This window comes from Indicator indicator, chromosome 24, assembly GCF_027791375.1.
Source record: "Indicator indicator isolate 239-I01 chromosome 24, UM_Iind_1.1, whole genome shotgun sequence".
Classification (NCBI taxonomy): domain Eukaryota; kingdom Metazoa; phylum Chordata; class Aves; order Piciformes; family Indicatoridae; genus Indicator; species Indicator indicator.
Genome location: NC_072033.1, coordinates 5882791 through 5904526, shown reverse-complemented (window position 1 = coordinate 5904526; position 21736 = coordinate 5882791). Strand labels below are relative to the sequence as shown.

Genomic DNA, 21736 nt, shown 5'->3' with positions numbered 1-21736 from the left:
TATTTGAGGAAAAAATAAAATAAAGCAGTAACAGTGGAAAATCCCCAAGAGCAATTACACAAGAGATCTAAATATCCCAACAAGCAGACACCGCTCCTGCCTTCCTGGCAGTGCTGTCCACAGGCAGTGAAGTCCTCCCTTTCCCTCCCACTCTGCAGTGAACTCCATGCAGTTTTCAGAGCCTCCCAGAGCCTGCCATTTCCCAAACACACTTGTACTGGGACCAAGCGAGTGAGTCAGTCTGGAGGAGGACCCTTGAGGAAAGGCCTCTTGCACCAATGTCTCAATACACAGCTCCCCTGCCTTCCCCACTCCACCTCCCAGTTCTGAGAGGCAGCTTTCAGCACCAGCCAAAACTGAACTTTGTTCTACTGCCTCTGAATTTGGCCTCAAACCTATGCCAAAGCTTGCAGAGGGTTCAAGAGTCGATGAGATTTCTAAACTGCCTTCACAACCATCAGGTTTCATGCTGCCCACCCAGTTGCTCAGTTTTGGGGACCCCCACACCAGATTCCAAGAGCTGCAGGAAGACACAACTTGCATAAGGTATCTCTGAATCCTTCCTGAAACAGCAGCATGGGCCATGCACCTTGCCCTTTGCTCTATGAGTGCTGGGGGAATTGGTCTCACTCTCAGTAGAGGTAGGAGCTCTGCACATGACACATTAAGACCCAATGCAAGAGGTTCAGAGCAAGCCATCTATGAAAGCTCAGTGCTCCCAGCTGGGAGATGACACTGAAGCAGACTTCTGGCTACCAAAGGCAGCCTTCTGCGAGAGACAGGTACTCAGCACAGCACCAAGGGACTCCCAACACAGCCAGCCCCCAAACAAGGAGTTTTCCCTCTACTGCAAGCTTCCAATGCTTGCTTCAGAGAGCAACCTCAGAAGGGGAGCTCTGCTCCAGCCCAGCACATCTCCCACCACAGCCTGCTCCAAGGCACAACCCAGCTCCTGGGACATGAAGGAGCCCCAGCACTTGGGCTGTTCCCAGTTGCCTTGCCCAGCCCAAACCCACTCTTGTTCCAGACAAGACCCTGGACAAACAGCAGTACAAAAGACCAAGCCTCTCACATAGAGTAAGGCTGCTGAAGAATTAACTCCAGCCTCTTCACTCTCAACTGTGTATTTCTCAGTAAAATATAAAATATATAGCTCTATAGGACTGATTATATTACAGGCTAGAAATATTCTCCTTTTTCCCTACTTCAATCATATTATGAATCCAAATTTTGCATACAGCTTAATCCTAAAAGTTATTGCCTTGAATTTAGAATTAAAATTCACAGAATAAAGCTTAAATAGTTTTCACAGAGACTCATTATATTAGTGTTTTACATATTTAAAAAAAAGGATAAAAAGCTACCAAATGAGAAGAGCAGCCATTTCAGAAACTATAAATAGTTCTATTAAAAAAATAATCAAATCCTAAAACAGTTATGGGAAAAAAAACATAAATATCTTTACCCTCTACAGTAGCTGCTATGAACTAGAAGAAACCTGTAACACACTGCAGCAAACTCTGCTTCAGTTTAGAATATGAATCATAGAAAACATCTCTAGCAAAATGCCCAGCCAAAGGAAACACAAAGGTATTGAAAAAATAGATCTGAGGAAATTTAAAAAGCCGAGGGGTTTGGGTTTTTTTTATTATTATTATTTCAAAACACTTTCTACAAACTTTATATATAAACATTAGGCTATTTTTCTTTAAAATTTTGTTATATAAAAAAAAAATCCTATAAGCACTCCTTAAAAAATAAAAAGGTAAGAGATTGAAGGCAAGGAAAGGGTGTTACCATGGCCAAACAAAGCTGGCTGTCCTGATTTCATGGACTAATGACCCTTGCCTGGGGCCAACAGGAAAAGACAGAAGTCTCCTGGGGAAGAGGTTCCCATAGGCCCTTTATGGCATTCAGGGATTTGGAGGCCCTCTGGGCCTTCAGTTCCCTGATAAGGCAATGTTATCTGTAGTGTAAGAGATTCATAAATAGTTCTCCACAAAAATGCTTCCCACCAACAGCCTGCTGCAAGACATCATTAGCAAGGTTTATACAAAAGCCATCTTCTCTAGGAGCAGCCAAATCTGAGCACAGAACCCTGGCTGCCAACACATGGTGTTTGCTTCCATACAGTCTGCTTTGTGTTTATATACCCTCTATAAAACCAAGCAGAAAATTTGGCATCTTTATTCTTTTTGTGCTAGCTTTGGAGGAAAAGAGAAAAAAAAAAATACACTGAGGGTTGGTTGGTTGGTTGTTTCTTTTCAGACTCTTTGTATTTCTTTGGGCCCTTGTTAGCCAAGCAGGATGGAAAGGGTCATGGAGGAAGTTTGGTTGTTTGTTTTTTTTTTTTTTTTCTCGAAGTCACATTGAAATTCAATCCCAAAAGAGCATTTGTTCAGCACATCTCATCTGAGGGCACAGTGTTTCCATACAGTCTGTTCATCCCTGGAAGGGCTCCAGGTGGTGCTGAGCTTTAAGCATAGAACTCGTTTGTTGGGGCTTTCTTATAGATAGGTTTCTTCCCAAGGTCGTAACTGCCTTCATCCTTTTTCTTCATGCGATAGACCAAGAGGAGGATCAGGAAGACAGCAAAGAGGAGGCCCACTGCCCCTCCTGCAATGAGAGCTGGGGAGGAAAAAAAAGAGCATGGGGTAAGTCTAAACTTCTGGACAACTCTATCAGCTGCATCTCAAAATCTGCTTTGAGAGTCCCAGCCCGCAGAACTGCACCTCCAGAGTCAGTGCTGTCCCTCTGCCTGTCCCCACATGTGCTGGCATTTTCAGTGACAGCAGATGTTGTTGTTGGGAAAGACCAGGAACTGCTTTCAATCCAACCACAGAATAAACAATCACATGTTCCACATGAACTGGTTTGTGCCAATCCTCCAGTTTAATGCAAGAAAGAAATCTGGCAAAGAGCCATCCTCCCTGCGTGGAGACAGAGCAGAACAACCCACCCAAAAAAGGCCTACCACAAACTGTAGAAACACCAAGAAAATGGTACAGCTCTGCTCTGAAATAGTCTGAGTGTGCTCACACAAGTGGTTAAAAAAAGCATTCAAACAAACAGCAACATTCCATTACCACAACTTCCTCCCTCCAAACAGTCCCCCAAAACCCCCCAAATAACCACCAGTATTTTCTGTGTCTTCAAACCAAAGGTGACCACAAGCCTTCAGTGAAGTTCTGCTGAGTGGCCTTGCAACCCACTCTCCCAAGTCACTCCTCTAACTGGCAGGATGGCTGCAGATGGACAAGAGGTGCTGAAGTTCGTACCTAGACCATCAGACCAAGTGCTTGATGATGTGGCTTGAGCCAGGTCCCCATGCTGAGGGGAAGCCAGTCCTTTGCTTGTGCTTTAACAGCCAACTAGGTGCTTGGATACTTAAAAGAGTTGTTTGGTTCCTGGCAAGGCTCAGAAGCAGCAGGACTTGGGCAGAGGTAAGAAGGAACACACCTACATGTAATATCAAAGTCTCTGATGTCACTGATTTATGGCTAGATACGTCTCTTATTGCAGTAGCATCTGGGTGCAGAGCAGCTGCCACATGACTTGTGTGGCACTTCAGCCAGCAGTCAGCTGGCAGTCTCAAGACCAAGCTGTTTACCCTGGCAAAGCAAGCAGTGGCTCTTCTGCTGTTTAAGGACTAGAAGGCAGAAATGACCCTCCTGCAGGTAGTCAGAGAGTCATAGAATTGTTTTGGTTGGAAAAGACCTTGAGATCAAGCCCAGCCATTACCTAGCTCTGCCAAGGCTGGTGCTAAACCATGTCTCTCAGCACCACATCCCTGCATCTTTTAAACATGTGCTGACATGGGGATTCAACCACCTCCCTGGGCCGCCTGTTGCAGAGTTTGAGAATTCTTTCAGTGAAGATCTTCTTCTAATACCCAACCTAAAACCTCCCCTGGTGCAACTTGAGGCCATTTCCTCTCATCCTAAAGGTAACACATCTCACTCTCCTGGTCAGCAGGGAACTCCTCCCCAAGAGAAACAGGGAAGCACAGAGGCCAATTTGATTTTCAGTATTAATGATTTATGAGGACATGGTGGAATATTACCTGTAAGGACTTCTGTTCTTTCAAAGATGCTGCTGTTGGCTGTGCTTGCCATGGAGATCTTGTTGGACAGGTTCTCTTCAACAGGTACAGCTTTGTCTGGAATGATTTCATTGTCCACCATCGTGTTTTTCTTCTCACCTTCTATCTTTCTGTCAGTATCTCCCGGGATATAGTTGTCAGATATCTACAGGATACAGACAAACCACACCCATCAGTAAGCAGCACCCAGCCTGCCTGCAATTGAAAGCAGGAGGGTGTGCAGGGAAAAGAAAGTTTGCTCAGTGCAGTAGAGGTAAACTGCTCCTGCTCATGCAGGTGGATTCATCTGGATGCCACATCTTGCAGGGGGCAGGGCATTCAGAGAGCTACGTGTCACTTGAAACACACAAAGGCAACACCTACCAGAGGAGTATCCATGGTGGTCAGATATATGGCATCTTCAGAGTCTGAGTAGTCTGCAGAGGGGGGAAACACACAATAGTAAACAAAATGAAGGGGAAGATGCTAAGTTTTCCTCTCTTTACGTGCCATTTTTCCAGAATGCAGCCACTCCTCAACACCAGGGACTGCAGGCAAACTAGGACTCCTGCTCTCTGCTGACTACTCCCCCTCTAACTTAGGGCTTCCACCACTTAACGGCTGTGATTGCACAAGACCTTGAGATGTAATCTTGAAACTGACACCTCCCACACGGGAGGGGTCTCCAGCTGGATCCATTGGCTGCTGCAGACTATCAGAAGCTGCCCTGCAGAGCAGGTCTGCTATAGCTTGCTAAGCTAATGCAAACGGAGGGCAACGCTCTCACCACCCACCCCTAAAGGATAGTTCACCAACCCTTTGGTTACCAGATCTGCCCAAACATGCCAGGCACCGATTTCAGCACTTGTTCAGTGAACAAATGTTCACACAAAGGGGACACAGAGCTACAGAAACTGGTTTGGGCAGGGAGCTTTGCATGTCACCAAGAGTTCACACGAACACCAGCTAGTCCTTTACCTTGTCTGGCCTCAGCTGAGACATTAACTTTAAGGCTTTTAACGTGTACCTCAACAAGAGGTTTTTGTCCTTTTATGTCTCTCAGAAGTTCTTTGGAGCTCAACAGGAAAGAGATCCATCCAGGGCAAAGCCTTTTCACTTGCAGCAAGACAAGCTTGGCTGGACTCCGTCTGTCCTCCCTGAGTGTCTCAGCATCAGGATACAACAACTTTCACTGCTCTGATCTGAGTGACTATGACTCACACAGCTTCCTCCTGCCACCATTGCCCCTCTGGAGCTCTGGCCATGCCTATAGCCCATCACTCATGGGCTGCTGCTGGAAGACATTTCACCTTATTAACTATGGGAAACCCATTTGTCCCCTTCCCTGCTTACCTCCAGACCCAGATGCCTCATCTATATCTAAGTCATCAGAAGGTAAGTGAGGCCTGAACTCGCCAATGTCTTCATCATCTGGCAAGTCTCCAGAGGCAGGATAGTCCAGCCATTGGGCATCCATGGTCTCAGTTTCTCTCACCTACAAGCAAGAGTGGGGAGGTGTTAAGTTTCATGCAAGTCCTCAGAAGAATTTTGCAGAAGGTCAGGAGTTCAGAGCCCATGCTAAGCACATAATTTTCATCAGAAGAACATTAAATGCGGAACTTCCTCCCCACCAAAAGCATTATCTTTATCAGCCTGGAAGTAGCTGAATTCCCCTAGAATTTCTCAGAAGAGAAGTGCGGGCCAGCCTGGGAGGGGAATTTCCTGAGGGCTACAGATTCAGGAGGTTCACTTAAATCTACAGGATGAAAATAACACAACAGGATCTCGGCCAGGAGTTTGCAGCAAAGGCATTTGGAGAAGTAACACCTTCAACTTTGCAGTAAGGGAGGATTTGGAGGGATTTGCCATTCCCAGAGAAAAAGCCTGGCACCTACAGTCAGGTTTTTGCATAGCACCAAAGCCTCACAGCCAGGCAATTTGACACTCCTTAGTACACTAAGAACAAACTTAGCTAATCATCCAAGGGTTAAAAACTGCCCTGTCAGTTCAGCTGAACTGCAGTGCCACACCAGTGAGGTACAAGAGCACTTGTCATCCAAAAACGACTTGCCTGGAGGAAGAGCTTCCCCAGCCTCACCTCTTAAAACTAAGGTAAACAAACAAGGCTGTAAAATGGAGTTTGTGATCCTAGTGTTGATAGGCAAGAAGCCTCCTGCCAGGAGAACAGGAGCAGAGCCTCCCAGAAAATCAGCTGTTTGACCACAAGGACACTTCACACACCACAGCTCATCTGCACTTGGACTTCCCAAGGAGCCACAAGCCCAAACCTCTGCCCCCACAATGGTTATTATGCAACTTTCCCAGAACTGTTTCTCCTCCTTCCACAGCCCTGAGGCCAGCCCCAGCGAGGTACCACAGGTATGAGCTCTTGGGTTGCTCAACACCACCTCAGATTCCAGCAGCTCCAGATGCTTCCACAGCCATGAAGCCATAGCCATAGTGGGGGACTTGACCCCTTCCCCTAAGGCAAGAAGGGCAATGTAGATGGATGGGTCCCATAACCCAGGGCTAAGCTGTCAACATTTTTTCATGTTGCCCTCACAGAAAGACTGGGAAGCCTTCCTGAAAGTTTATCTACCCAGGAGACCATTTTTATATCATCCCTTTACTCCACAGTCCTGCATGTTTGAGGGCTCTTCTTAATTTATAGGTTTACCATGCACTAACTACATAGCGTCACAGGAGGTGAGGATCAGAAGTTCCTGAGGACAGTTAGAGCTGGGTGGCACCATCCAAGCCCCAGCACTTGCTGCTTCACTGGGGCAACAGCCAAACCCTGCGAGGCTGGGCCCAGCCCTCCTGCTTGCCCAGCCAGGTGTGGCCCCTCCAACAGCCCAGCAGTGACACTGACCACTATCCAGCTTGCCAGCAAGGGCCAACAATCAAGCCACAGCCACGTGTCAGCTTCCTCTGCCTACAGCCTCAGCCCTGCTTCCAGCCCACATTTCCCTACCCCATTAGCACACTGCTTTTGCCACAAACAAGGCCTTGTGGGCAGGACAAGATGTTTCTCATTTGGCATGAGGAGCGGTGGCTACTAGAAGTGCTTTTCATCAGCTTGTTGAGGCATCTTTGGTTTCCCCAGCAACTCTGCTGGAGGACAACCAAATGAACAGCCTGGAGGGCATGAGGTGCTGAGGCCAGTTTTCCTCCTAGACCCCCTGGCTCCCCTCTGTCCAAGCCTGGCACTAGGTGATGGGAAAGGGGCTGGGGAGCAAGGCCAGCTGGGAAGAAATCCCCTCCCAGCCTGGAAGCAGGCATTCTTAACATGATGGATCACTCACTCCAAGGCAAGCTCATTTCAAGGTATGTGAAACCCAGCCAGAGCCAGACCTGCAACGGGAACTGCTGCCAGTTGCAGTCCCTGTTCCCAGAACAGTTTCTGGACATTTAATCAAGGGGCAGGAAGAGCCCAAGCCCATCTGCTGGAGCTGGGGAGCACACTTGCTGCAGGTCTCCCATCTGCTGGAGCTGGGGCAACAGGGCTGGGGAGCACACTTGCTGCAGGTCTCCCATCTGCTGGAGCTGGGGCAACAGGGCTGGGGAGCACACTTGCTGCAGGTCTCCCATCTGCTGGAGCTGGGGCAACAGGGCTGGGGAGCACACTTGCTGCAGGTCTCCCATCTGCTGGAGCTGGGGCAACAGGGCTGGGGAGCACACTTGCTGCAGGTCTCCCATCTGCTGGAGCTGGGGCAACAGGGCTGGGGAGCACACTTGCTGCAGGTCTCCCATCTGCTGGAGCTGGGGCAACAGGGCTGGGGAGCACACTTGCTGCAGGTCTGCAGAAGGCGGCTGGTGGGCTGGAGCAGATCAGTGTTGGCAACAACTCTGTGCCAAGCCGCACCCCTGTGCCAGTTCACACTGTACCTCACTATGAATCACAGCCAGCTAATGTCCTCAGGAGGGTGGCTCAGGAAAGCCCACGTTGCAGCCAGGGGGCAGCTGGACAGCAGGCTGGCCCCAGCAGATCAGCCCAGCGGTGAGCGGAGCGGCCATGGCAATTAGTACGCGCTGTGGAACGCAACAGGTTTGGCTATCAGCAAAGCTCATTGAAATCAGGACAGGCAGTGTTTACAAGCCAGAGGACATGACAAGGAAATTACTGACTCACAAGCGTAAATAAGATTATATGGGAGCGTTCCCTGAGCTCACTCTTCATCATCCTCTTGAGCAAGGGCTGGGAAGTTCCTGGAAGCCATGAGAGCTTCTCAAACCATACAGGAAACTCTTCTTGTGGGCAGCCAGTCTCATTTTACAGATTTACCTGCTAGGGAAGTTAGAGGGCTGCTGGGCACCTCCACACAGACCCTCCAGGTTTCAAGACATGCTCTCCTACAAAGCAGGCTCCCACTGGGAGCTGGGAAGAGTTAACACTGGAGTGCAGTGCTGGAAGGGAAGGTCTGGAGCAGGCACATTCCTTGCATACACACCTGCAGAGAGGGCACACAGGCACTTCCATGAACTTAAAAGCTAGTGCAGGTTCCCAACTGCCACACAGAGCTCCCTGGAGTACAGCTGAAAAAGTGCATCCCTTTCCAAGAAGATTCACTTCTCCCTACCACTCTGCTATCAGGTGAAGAGGCACCATGAAAGGTGTCTGTGATTTCTCTCAATTGGCAAGCTGCAGCCAAGAGGAAAGAGCTAGGAGACAGCCTCAGGATAACAGTCAGCCCTTGCCAAGTTGTCTCTGGCCACATTCAGCTTAACACCTTCTGCAACTGCCAGCTGGAGAAGGGCACCAGCGCTGTTGTGAGTCTGCTTTCTACCACCTGTTATCCCAGCACTGGAGCCAGGCCAGGGATTTGCTAGGAGAGTCAGACTGGGCGGCTGCACAGCTCCACCTTGCCCTAGCAGCTGAAGTCAAACCCTACTATTAATATGCACCTCTCTTGGAGGGGTCTGTGCAGAAATCAACCTTTTATGCAGGCGTCTAGTTCCAGGATTTCTTCATGCTAAGCAGCTTTATCCCTGGTAAGCACTGAGGGGGATTAACCAATGTGCTGGGGAGCAGAAGCTTTTCCTGCCCACTAGTGGGGAAAAAAGGAAAAAAAAGTTTATTCTCTGCCAGACAACCAGCACATCAAGCACATGAGCTATGAGCATCATTCCTGGAAGAGCTGGGCACAGAGGGCTCATGCCTAAACCCGAGACCAGCTGCACTGCTGGGTGAAGCTCAGGCACAGCAATCACACCCCTGGCACCCCAGGCAGGGCCTTGCAGCCCTGCTGTGCTCCACCCCACTCCATTTCATGTTCCTGGGGCTTTCACTTACAGCCCAGCATACCACTAGCCTTTTCCCAAAGCAGAGCCATCTGTTTACTGAGGGAGCACAGAAAGGTTCTGCCCAACCTGAGAATTTCCCCCGGCCACTGGCCACTCCTGGGAAACAACAAACCCCAGCAGCTTGCCTGCTCCAGCCCACGTGTCCTCACCACAGCTTTTGCAAACCCTTTCAAAAAAACCCAAATGATGTTTTGGGGCAGAGAGTTTTCCAGACATGGAACTGGCTTTCATGGCTGGCCCTTGTCTCTGATCAAATACAGAGTTCATCAAAGGCTTCTTTGAAGGGTCAGAGCCAGCCAGGGAGCCAGCCCTGCAGAGCCTGGGGCAGCTGAACTGCAGGGAGCTCTTTATCAAGTTCACAGCTTTGGCCTGGACACCCAGCACTGGTTCCAGCATCTCCCTCCCTAGCACTGTGTACACAAGCCTAGGAGTCAACAGGAGCAAGGTGAAAGTCAATCTTTCCTAGACAAAGGCAGAGGAGAACCGGGCCAGCCTGGGAGGTGGCAAAAGATGGGCAGGGGTGCAGACCTGTTAACCCTTTTTTGTCCAAAAAGGCAGAGAGATGTAAGCTGCTTCTGGGGCTTTTCTCAGGTGCTCTGTACTCAGAGGCAGTTGTCCAGAGCCACCCCTTTCACTTCAGTGAGCAGTATTACATAAGATATCTTTCCCAGACCTGTGCTGTCATAGACAGATGTCATCTCATAACCACCACAATGCACATCTAGATCAGCTTAACAAGAAAAGGCTTCTGGATGACATGAACAGCTGCCCACATGGCCAGCCTCAGAGCCTTGGTTATTAAGAGATCACTGAAAGCCACCACCACCCTTGCCCCTCGTGCTGTCCTGCATCAGGACTGCATCAAACCCACTGGGGCCTTTCCAGTGAAAAGATGCAAATCATGAAGACCAAGAGAGGAAATTCCCATACAGTTCACTTCCACCGATGTCTTACAACAAAACACAAACCTAAAAGGTTTTAAGTCAGGCAACGCATGCAAAGGAGCAGGGTTTAGAAGCTGAGCTCACCTCCCCAAAGCACACCAGCCCCCAAAAGCAGGGGAGTGGAGGAGCCAACACAGTGCTGGAAACAGGGAAGCTCTGATCGGTAAGCAGAGCTGACCTCCAAGGGAAAGAGGCAAAGAGAGCTCTAACTTCCCATCTCAGTAAGCACTAATATAAATTATTTAAAGTGACGTGAACTTCCAGCAGAGGCAACTCCTACCAGACTAGCAGGATTTCCCCCCCAAACACCCTTTACTCCCCTGTATAGGGAAGCAAAAAACTAAACACAACCACAAAACAAAACAAAAAACCCCAACAAACCAACCAAACAAATCCACAAAAGTGACTTTTGTCCTCACAGCAAGGCAAATTGAAATATTTCAATCTAGGTCACACATAGCTCCTTCAACACATCAGCTGTAGTAAAAAAAAAAAAAAAAAATCCACTTGCACCAACTCCCTATGCCCAGGCTTGAGGTTAACATTTTACCTCTTGCTGCTGGTCAGCCTGTCCCACAATCTGCAGCACACAGGCAATGGCCTTTGTGCCAAGGGACAGAAGTCAAACAGCTCCCATCCAGGCACATGTGTGTATTTAGTTGCACAACAGGCTCACCCTGAGGCTTTCAGACATGGTTAAATGCCACTGTGCCTTTGCCCAACACTTTTCAAGCAGTCCCAGAGCAGCACCACAGGCACAGCAGCTTTAGGCAATGCCAGCCTTGCCCATGTCCTCTCTGACTGTCACTCTACAGGTCCACTCCCATCACAGTGAGTGCAAAGGTAAATCCATCACACCTCTGGGGAAACCGGAAACGCCAGCAAAGACCAGGACCTGTAGGCAGCTCCTGGCTGCCAAGGCTGGCAGCAGGGGATAGCACTGCATCTCCAGTACTAGTGCCCAGTTACTGCATGATGTTTTTGCCTCTTATCAGAGGAGAAAAAAATATCTTTAGTTTGTGGGTTGTGTTCAGCAACACAGGCAAGGAACAGGGTCTTGCTCAAGGCAGGGCAAGAGGCTGATGAACTGTTTGGCTAGTAAAAGCATCACTCATTCAAGGTGTCAGCCCCTGTCCAACCAGGTATCCATCTCCCTGCAGCCACACAACCAGTGCTGGTGCTCACACTCCACAGCCCATGTGCTGCGTGGGGGCAGGCCCAGCCCTGCCTGTCCAGCACTCCCACAGCCTGGGTCACTCCCCACTCCCCCCACTCCCCCCACTCCCTGTGTGACGCTTTAAGCTGCATCGCCACAAGCAGCCCTCCTGGGGCTCAAGCAGCAGCAGAGGCATAATCCCTGTGACAATGACACCGTAATCCTGGGCTCTGGAGAGCCCCCCCTGCAGCAGGGATGAATCCTCCCAGGCTCTGCTTGCTCAAAATAGGTTTCCCTGCACTTACAAAGTCAAACCTTGGTTACCTTTTAACTCGTGTGCGCTTGCCTGCACGGCCTGCTCTCTCCAGACCACGCTGTACACATGGCCTTTTGGCCACATGGTGAGCAGGAGGAGGACAGAGAGATTACAAAGGAATGAATTCTTGTTTAACTGCCCTTGCCTGATTATCAACCAAGAGCAAAGCCGTAAAGATTGAGTTCTTTTCCAGACAGGCACATCCTGGGATCTGTTTACTGCAACGGTGGCTAAGTATCTGCTCTAAATCCTCAGTGCCCAGCTCAAGAGAGTAAAGAGCCCAAGCAGGGAAGGAGGTGACTACTTCCCCCTTCCAGTCAGAGGAGATAAAGCTCAGCAGGCAGTTGCAGATGGCTGCATGTCAATCACTTCCCTTGAAGCAAATAAAGATAAGGTTCAGAGGGAAACTGCAGGAGCTCTCATGTAACTCAGGAGGAAAACAACTGCAGCAGAGACATTTCATGCCCGTGAAGGGTTCTCGCGGTCATGGGCTGTGATACACACCTAGTTCATAAAGAGGTGGGTTTTTTTTATAGTATTTACAGACCTGATCACAGGTGTTTCATACACTTCACTGCCCAGGGCTCACCTCAGGAGCTGAAGGAATCTATTCAAGGTTAATGAGGAACTCAGTTTTTCTGGCTCACAACTCAGTCTGAGTTACCCTACTCTATACCAGAAGACTCCTACTGCATCCCTGCCTGTGGAAGGGGGGTAAAAAAGGGAAAAGAAAGAAAAAGAAAGGATACAAAGGCCCCAGCAAAGCAGCTTTTCATTCAAGGATGATTTACCATGCTGATACTTCATGCTTTGGATATTTCATTGATCTATCATGCTGGTACTCCAGGCTTGTGATATTTCGTGTATCATATTTCCTGCCCTCCGCCCCCCAGCCTTGCAAGGGAGAGGCCTGCCCCCGGTGCCCTTTCCTAGAATACAGCTACACCCCAGTACTTCCCTGTACATGCACACAAGCAGAATTTCCACTTGGCACAAAGCATGTGATACGCATTTTCAGGATCTTTATGCTCCCTCACGCCAGAGTGTTAGCAAAATTAAGCCAGGCAGCCACCCAACTTCAAAGAGTGCCCTTCCTAGCTGGCTCGCCATGCAGCTAATCTCAGCTTGTTTGTACAGTCAAGATTCCCAACACTGCGCCCTACAAATGCTTCCACTCCCACAACCCATTTTAATCTAATCAGAAGTAGTAGCCCAAAGATTTCACCTTAGCCCAGGCACTTGAGCTCTGCCAGCACAGTTATGCTATTTAAAGTTTTGCTCTGCTGGCAAAGCTACCAGCAAAAAGCTACCACAGAAGAAGCCAGCAGCATGACAGCGCAGCTCTACCAGCACTATCGGGCCACAGCCCTGTGAGCATGGACACAAACAAACATTGCTCCAGCAGGGATTTTCCTCCTTACCTACAGCAGCACAGGATGCATTTCAGAGCATGGAGGGTTGGAGTGTTGGTTTTTTTTTTGTTTGTTTGTTTTTTTTTTTCCTCTAATGGAGACATTCCCAGCTCGTGCAGAAGTTGCCTTGGCTTGGGCCCAGAAAGCAGCAGACTGCATGTGTGGCACAGCTGTACTTTGGGAAACCTGTCACTCCCTGGAGGATTTTCCTTTCTGAGTGCTCTGGACTACTAGCACTGCTTCCTCCCCTCTCCAAGCAGGGCTGAGCAGCTGGCAGCAATTTTTCAGCCCTCCCTGACCAAATCCATGCACCCACGTGTCACAGCCAGGAGCAGAGGGACCCACCTATTCTGGTCACTCCTTCCTGGGCTAGCCCAGCAAGTCCTTCAGTAAGCAAGATGCAGGACCAGCTCCTCGCACTTGGCCTCGAGAAATTTGGAATTAGCGCCAAGAACAGCCTGCACATAAACAGTCTCCTGTGAGATCCTGGCTCCAGAGTCTGCTCCACTGCACACTGTGGATTTAGCAATAAATATTTATCTCACTGGGGAACAGAGTCTTCCAAGAAAAAGCTCCTGGCATCAGTAAGGACTGTATTTCCATTGTGGGGGGAAGAGTAGAAGTTTCTCTGTTTTTAAAGGAGGACACTAGCCCACAAAAGAAGCTTCTGACACTCTCCCAGCCCCATGCTGGATATCCTCCTACCTGTGGGTCTTGCTCCTCTCCAGGCCAGCATCCCATCATACCAGGCATCTTTCTTCCACCCAGTCCCCTCAGCCCCTCACTTTTAAGCACTAAGATTTCTGACTGCTGTGCCACACAGGCCATTTCAGTCCAAGTCCAAGGCAGGTACATTCACAGTCATTAACACATGATAACATTTCCTTTCACTGCAACAGTTTGACTGTAAGGACAGACAGAGAGCAGAAGGCAGGGTCGGCCTGTCAAGGTAAAAGGGGAATGGCCACATCCCTTTGTATTCCAGTTTCATAGCAGAGACCAGCACAGTTGTAGCTGGGCTGTGGTAGGGACCTTTTTCCCCCTTCCACAGCTAAGACAGAGCAACATCAGAAGAGAAGAATCCTTCCCATGGCAGGCTTTGCTTTCCCTGACAGAACCCTACTTGTTTAACCAAGAAGAAATCTTGGTTTTGCTTGATGTGACACTAGCTGCTTGGGTAACAGTGCTACACATGTCCCTGTCTCCTTCCCAGCCCAAGGAGTGTCTCTGTGAGATTTTAGTTAACTACTTTGATTTTTCACTTATCCAAATAATTTGTCCAATGACAACCTGTTGGCATTTTATAAACAGAGACTCAGCCTTGAAGGACTTAAGGATAAAACTGACAAGAGTGCACGTTTCCAACAAAAATAAGATTTGTATAAGAAATGTATTTTTTAAGTCAGCCAACTTCCAGAAACAGAGAAAGACATGGCTATGTCTTGTGTGTGTTCCCCTCCTACACTGACATTTTCTCCAGATTCAGGATTTTTAACCCCCTCCTTTTTGGCCTTCCACTCCTGTAGTTCTATTTGAAGACTTTCAGTCATTTCAGATAATTCTGCTGCTTTCCTCTCTCTCTCCAAGGCAACTCTCATTTCTCACTGTATCTCTCTGAAAATGCAGCAACCACTGAGCTTCCAGGGCAAGTCAGTGGCTGCTCAAGACAAGGCCATTTTCTGATCTGCCTTTGCCAACACCAGCTCAGCTACTGGCAGCAGTCACATGTCAGAGCTCCACTGCTTTTTTGCCTGCCGTAGCCACAACCCGAGGCAGATTAGAAAAGAGCCAGCAGCAAAGGTGCTTGGTGCCAAGGGCGGCACAGACAGACTGCCAAGCAGCACTAGTTTTCTAACCAGTCACCCCTCTTCTAACCCCATAAGAAGAGAAGCAGCTCTGTGCCACACGCAGCACCTCGGAAGTCTGAGTCATGGGTTTGGGTAAGGGGCCAGGGCTGTTACTCAGAGGGTGACAGCAGAGTCTCCAGGAGCTGTGAGGCCAGGCAAGTGCCAGAAACCCTGAGTCAGAGCATGACTGCTCTGAGTCCAGCCTGACTGTGATACAAGCAGAGCTGGTGAGAGGCAGCACCATTTCCTGCACAAACACTCAGGCACACATTCAAAGACACACAAAAAAAATAAAAATGCAAGTCTGAAGCAACCTACAAGCGCAGCCCTAACAACTCACTAATGTAGGATCTCTTATAGCCCCTCACAGAAGATGCTTATTACAGATTAAACTCTTTAACTAGGCTGCCCTCTCTATTCAGAGCCACCAAGCCCAGTCTCATCACAAGAGTCTCATTCTAGTGCAAACCATTGGAATCCTTAATCTAAAGCATTTGCATTCCACCAAGTCTCAAACAAACAGCCACACATGCTCCACAACAGCAGCTCCAGGTCAGGCTCCTGCAGACTTTGTCCCCTTGGGTCTGCAGGGCTTCCACTGCACTTGCTGCTAGTTGGAGGCTGTGAAAGCAGCACAACCCTGCTGCTGATACAGGGCAAAAGAAAATGAGCTGTGCTATGTGGAGGGGGAGAAGGCAGCTGTAAGGGTGTAAGACCAGGCTGAAGAGAATAATAAATGTCAACTCAAGAGCCAGGAACTGTTTTGAAGGATGGCTGCTTCATCCTGTCTAGCCAGAGATAGCTGGGGGGGGGGGTCTGCAATCAGGGAGCAAAGTAACTTAATCAAGCAATCTCACAGGTCAGCTGAAGTCATTTACATCACAGACCCTAGACCACAGCCATCGTGTCTCCCTCACTGATACAGTTACCATCACATTATTTAAAAAGAAAGTTGATGTTAAACAGTCCACCAATCCATTCATGAGGGAGAACAACTAAACACAAAAGGTAGAACAACCCAGTGCTAATTTGGAGCCAAGTGGAGTCAAGCAGCCAGAGTGTTTTCAACAGAGCATTTCAAAGCATCAGGAGTCAGAGGGGAGCGCAAAGTAGCTGCAGAAGGAGTTCTGAAGCCTGCAAGCTGAGCAGCTAGTCAAGAGTCCCTCCTCTCTAGTCATTCTGAAAGTCAAGTTAGCAGCTTCCAGGTTGTGGTGGAAGAGGACAGGAATGTATCAAGGACAATAAACTACCACAGAAAAACCATGGCAAGGTCACACTAGGCTCCACTTCAGGCATTTGAGAGCAGCAAATGGCCTCCCCACCCCAACCATTCAGACTGCTCAAGGCAATAGTAAAGCCATTAACAGAGGCTTGGAGGGGAGGAGGAAAGGGGAAGATACAGGAAAAAACATTTGCACTGCTGCTGGACTGGATACAGGCCTTTTGCAGGACCTCCAAGTGCCAAGGCCTTGGAAGACAACAACAGGAGGGGCAGGAAAGGGAGCAATCATGTTGGCCAACAGCCTTAACTTCCTAGAGTGAATGAGCTTCTGGTACAGGGACTCTGAGAAGTACCAAGTTCAGCCCTGATCTATCTCTTGCGTAAGCTGTTTGGAAAACATGAAGCACAAGAAAGTGCTCTCCAGCATGGGAGCTGACAGGCACTGAGGACAGATGAGAGCTGGGCAGCAGCACTGTTTCCCTGACTTGTGCCCCATGCAACACTCCCACCCGTGTGGGTACCTCCGTGGACAAGATGTTGGGCTGCAGAGGGACCATGCACCCCTCAACTCCCAGCCACGACCTGCACATGCAGTTCGACAAGGTACAAGGTGTTCAAGAGGCTTTTTTTCCTACAGGTTACAAGTGTTTCATCCCAACAGCTCTACATTCAGTTAGCAGAAGTCAAAGGCTCTTTCCCATCAGGGCTAAGGGACATCCTCTTAAGACACTGTAGTTTTGCTGCTTCGTGGTTTAGGGAAGCCAAAGAAAAGCCAGGATTTGCTCTGTGTGTTCAGCTGCCTAGTGAGTGCCAAGTCAGAAGGTAAAATGAAGTAAAACGTGCAGATAGCAATGTCTTGATTTGATTGGGAGGGACAGATGAGAAACTGGGCAAAGAGCAGAAAGAACAGGCCTCGGGGATCAATGGCAGCAGGACAAGCCAAACCGGTTTTAACATTAATAATGCTGCACTGCTTTCCAAACACAGCTATCATCAACAAGACACCAGCTTTGCCAATCAGGAGGCCTCCAAGCATGATTGCTTTAAACCAGCAAACAGAGCCCACTATGAGCACGAAGCCTCCCCCCTCTCTCTCAGCAATACCCTTGCCAGCAGCTTCTGGGTTGGATTTCTGCTTATCTGTACTGCTAGGGACTCACAAGCACGATGCAGTGTTGCACAGACGTTTCTGCATAGTTCAAGGCAGAAAAGTAGGACAGCTGCAAGAAGCTTGCAGCCCATCAGCATTGCTATGGCCCTGCTGAGATCTGGGCACTCTAAGCACTCCTGCAGCTCAGACAAACTTAGGAGCAGCCCAAGAGGCACCTCTGCTGTGGGAGAATACCTGCTGCCTCCCTCCTGTGCTGCCAGGGGCACTTTGAGACGCTAAGAGAACAGGGAGTGCTCAAAAACGCTACTGTGCCAAGCAAGGCAGACCTCAAGTCCTTCATCAGCTCCACTGATGCCATGGTATTGGCTGCACTGGTGGCTTTCTGCCCAAGAGAGAAGGTCCCAAAAGGCGTCTTGGAGAGCAGCCCCATCCTTGCACATCACCAACAGAGGAGAGCGCCCTGTCCATACAGCCTTTGGGGTGGGTTTTTTGTCTCTTTGCTTTCCTCCAGGGACCACTGGAGACATCAGGCCCCAGCTCCAACCTCCCCACACCCCAGGGGAACAAGAAAATGTTCTCACATAAAGCTGTGGGGCTGTTGAGACACAACCCACCCACAGCCTGAGCACAGCCCCAACGTCACACTTGGGTACTTCAGTAATATTCCCCACCCTCTTAGCACATCCAAGATTGCTTCACACCGAGAAATCCCATCCACACCAGAAAGCCAGGCAAGGGGAAAGGAGCCAAGGCACTTCTGTTTGTACAGGCTCAGGGAAATATTCAAGCACCGAATCCCTCTCAAAAGCCACACTCTTACATAAGCACAAGAAATACAATCCCCATCTTGTTAAGAAGCAGCTACCTGTCTTCGCCCTACCCGCACAGAAAACCCAAGAGCCACACGCTGTGCAGCCCTGCACGTTTTGGCAGAGCTATTTAAAAAAAAAAAAAAAAAAAAGGAAAAAAAAAAGATGGGAGGAGCGCCAGCAGAACTCTCCCAAACAGTGTGTCATCTTCGTCTCCTCCCCAGCACCCCATAACCCAAACAGTTTGTTTGAATAAGGCTTTAGAGCAGGGCAGTGTTACTGCTCCAGGACCTGCTCCATCTTAGGTAGCTCAGCAGATAGAGACAAATCCCCCCCGTACCAGCTCTATATAAGGATTTTCAGAACACATCTGGGCAAAATTTGTTGTCTTTGCAGAAATCCGATGCTCACAGACCATTCAATTCCCCAGGGACACACCAAGTTGCATTTCATACCAAACATGGTCAATGCAACTTCCAGATGCTGTCTGCCCCAAAGGTCTGCCCTACCAGTTTGGGCCAGTTCTCCAACCGGCGATTCACGTGCTTAATAGCAGGGATAAAGACACCAGATTAGAGTAAAGTAGCTTTGGGCTGGTTGGTCTTAGTAGAGAGTAGCTGACAATTACTACAGATGCTCTCCGTGGGAGTTTCCTACTCTACAATCAGCAACACCCCCCCCCCCCCCCAAAATCTATTAGAGAGCAACCGAGCAGCAGAACCTTATTAGTTCTGATCTGCCCACCCAGCCTTCACTCCCCTAGGAAGCAATGTGGGTGATTAAACCCTGTTTGGAGAGCCCCTGATCTCCTGCAGTTACCTTAATCTCAGCAGCTCTTTCACACTGGCAGAGGAATCTGCCCTGACTGCACTATCAGCAAGACGGACACACAAAACCAAACAAACAGTAGGGAAGGCAGAGTCCCAAAACCTTTGCTTCACCATGAAGATCCCACGTGTGCCCAGCCTGAAGCATTGAAATTGTTTCAGCTCGTTATATAGATGCAAGAGACTCTTAAACTCTCCTCCACAGTAGGGGATTGTTTTTCATTCCCATGTGGAGGTGAGGAAGGTTTAATAGGCATAGAAAGATACCAGAATGACCAAGCTCCGGTAGGACTGGAAAGCCTCCCCATGGTGTAACACACTGCACGTATCTAACCCATCACATATTCACAACCAAAGAGAGATTAAAGGACTTAAGCCCATGACGAGCAGTTGGAGATCAAAGCTTGCAATGGAGAGCAGCTCATTTGGATCACATACACTTGTACCTTGCGCTGCTCCAGTGCCACCAGCCCTGCTTACAGCAGAGCAAGACGAGGCTCAGGGTGGGTGAAAGGAACGGGAGAGGAAAGGCACAACCACCGCGGCAGCTACCGATAGGGCGGAGGGTGCACACGGGCACGGCAAGGCGGCTCTGGCACCAGGCAGGCGAAGCAGTGGGCAGGCCGGGAAGGCAGTAAGCAAAAGAACGGGAATTGCTCCGTTTGCCATATACCCATTTACCCCCTTTCCCGGAAAAGGGCACATAGCTGGGAGCAGATCCGCGGTGGTATTAGCTCTCAGACTACTGGAGAGTGGGACCCGCCGCAAGTGCCCCCCGACCCCTGGCCAAGCGCTATGCCGAGACCCGGGGTCACCCGTTACTGCCAGCACCCTTCCCCACAGGGGCGGGCAGCGGAGGACTGGCTCCGTCCTCTACCCCACTTCCCACAGCCCGGCAGAACTCACCGACTCGGTGGCGGCTGGCAGGAGCAGGCCAAGCAGCAGGGCGGCGCAGAGCACCGGCGAGACGCTGGGCAGCGGCATGGCTGGGCTGGGCGACGAGGCAAAGAACGGAGCACTTCAGTAAACAGCGAAGCGGACTCTGCTCAGGCCCCGCCGCCGCTGCCGCGGCACATATAGAACCAGCACAGCCCCGGGGGCGGAGCGCCGCTGCCCCCGCCTCTCCGGGAATGCCCGCGGGCCCGCCCTGCATTCCCCCCGGGACACCGAGGGGCTGTGAGCTGCCCGGTACCGGCAGCCCCGGCGGGATGCTGAGGGGCTGCGAGCTGACCCGCATCGATATCACCCATTGCCGGAGCAAGCTCCCCGGCGGGCACCGGGGACACACGGTCGGGTTGACGGCCGAAAGGGCTCAGCTCTGCCGCGGGACCCGGCCCAGGCTGCCTCTGCCTGTGCGGGTGGGGAGCGGGGTCGCGGCGGGCTGAGCATCCCCTTACAGCCGGCGTAGAGATGGACGCTGACTGACACTGATGAGGAAAAGGGGGAGAAGGAGGAAAAGCGGTAAAGAGGAAAAGGGAGAAGAAGCAAAAAAGGGGGAAAAGGGAAGAATAAAGGGGGGAAATGGAGGAATAAAAAGGGAGGAAGAGGGAAAAGGAAAAGAGGGGGAAGGAAAAGGGGGGGGAGGAAGGAAAAGGGGGGGGAGGAAGGAAAAGGGGGGGAGGAAGGAAAAGGGGGGGAGGAAGGAAAAGGGGGGGAGGAAGGAAAAGGGGGGGAGGAAGGAAAAGGGGGGGGAGGAAGGAAAGTGATGGGGAAAGGGAAAGGAAGGGGGAGGGAAGGCGGTGAAGCAGGCGGGCGGCACCCGCTTTCGCAGCATTCCACAAGTGACGACGACACACTTAGAGCAAACTGAGCCGGACCCAGCGACTCGTGTCGTCGCCGCCGCTCCCGCCGGGGTTACATCACACGGCTCTGCTTGGAGGTGGAAACCGAAACCGCTCCGCTGTTTTCTCCGAAAGCGGCAAGTGCGGAAAGCCCACAGAGATAGAGGGGAAACCCCCAACAGCACAGTTTAACTATTTCACTTTTTCTCCTCTCATTAATAACTTTGCCTGACCATAATAACTGGCTTGAAATCAGCCACTTGAGCCCCACAAACAACCCAAGGTGCGCCTCAACCACACTAAGTACACTCAGTGTCAGCCCCTCATTCATACTGCAGCCACAGCAGTTTGCATTTGGGCTCTAGTCTGTAGAGAATAAAAGATTTTCTTACTGGGGAAGCAAGGCACAGACCACAAAGCCTGTGTGCCATGATCCCACCTGCCAGTTAGGGATCCAAACTGCTGGGTCTGCTTCTCAACCCACTCCAGCACTACAAAGCTATCCCAAAGGACTTGAAGCTTTCCCCCTCTCCCCTCTTGGCATGCTCAAACCAAAGAGATCCCTAAGGCAAAGCAGCCTTCCCAGCTGTCTGTTCCTTTGGGAATAAATAGGTGCACACAGAGGGTGTGAGCTGAGGTCAAAATGTGCCCCAGAATCATAGGGGACCTTTGGAGATCATCTGATCCAAGCCCCTGCCAGAGCAGGTTGCACAGAATGGCATCCAGGCAGGTTTTGAATGAATTCTGAGATGGAGAGTCCACCACCTCTCTGGGTAGCCTGTTCCAATGCGGTGTCACCCTCAACATAAAGAAGCTCCTCCTCATGTTTAGATGAAACTTCCTGTGTTCAAGTTTGTACCCACTGCCTCTTGTCCTGTCTCTGAGCACCACTGAAAAAAGACTGGTCCCATCCTCCTGACACCCAC

At 50.1% G+C, this 21736-nt stretch overlaps 1 protein-coding gene across 1 annotated transcript; it reads right to left on the bottom strand.

Moving 5' to 3' along the window:
• Window positions 1-20047, bottom strand: SDC4 (syndecan 4). The gene is made up of 5 exons (XM_054391768.1): window positions 19936-20047; window positions 5435-5576; window positions 4466-4518; window positions 4064-4247; window positions 1-2628 (listed from the first exon to the last, which is right to left on the bottom strand). Exons 1-5 carry the CDS (start codon window positions 20011-20013, stop codon window positions 2477-2479), a joined length of 609 nt encoding a protein of 202 aa, XP_054247743.1. The 5' UTR covers window positions 20014-20047; the 3' UTR covers window positions 1-2476.
• Window positions 20048-21736: the final 1689 nt, after the last annotated feature.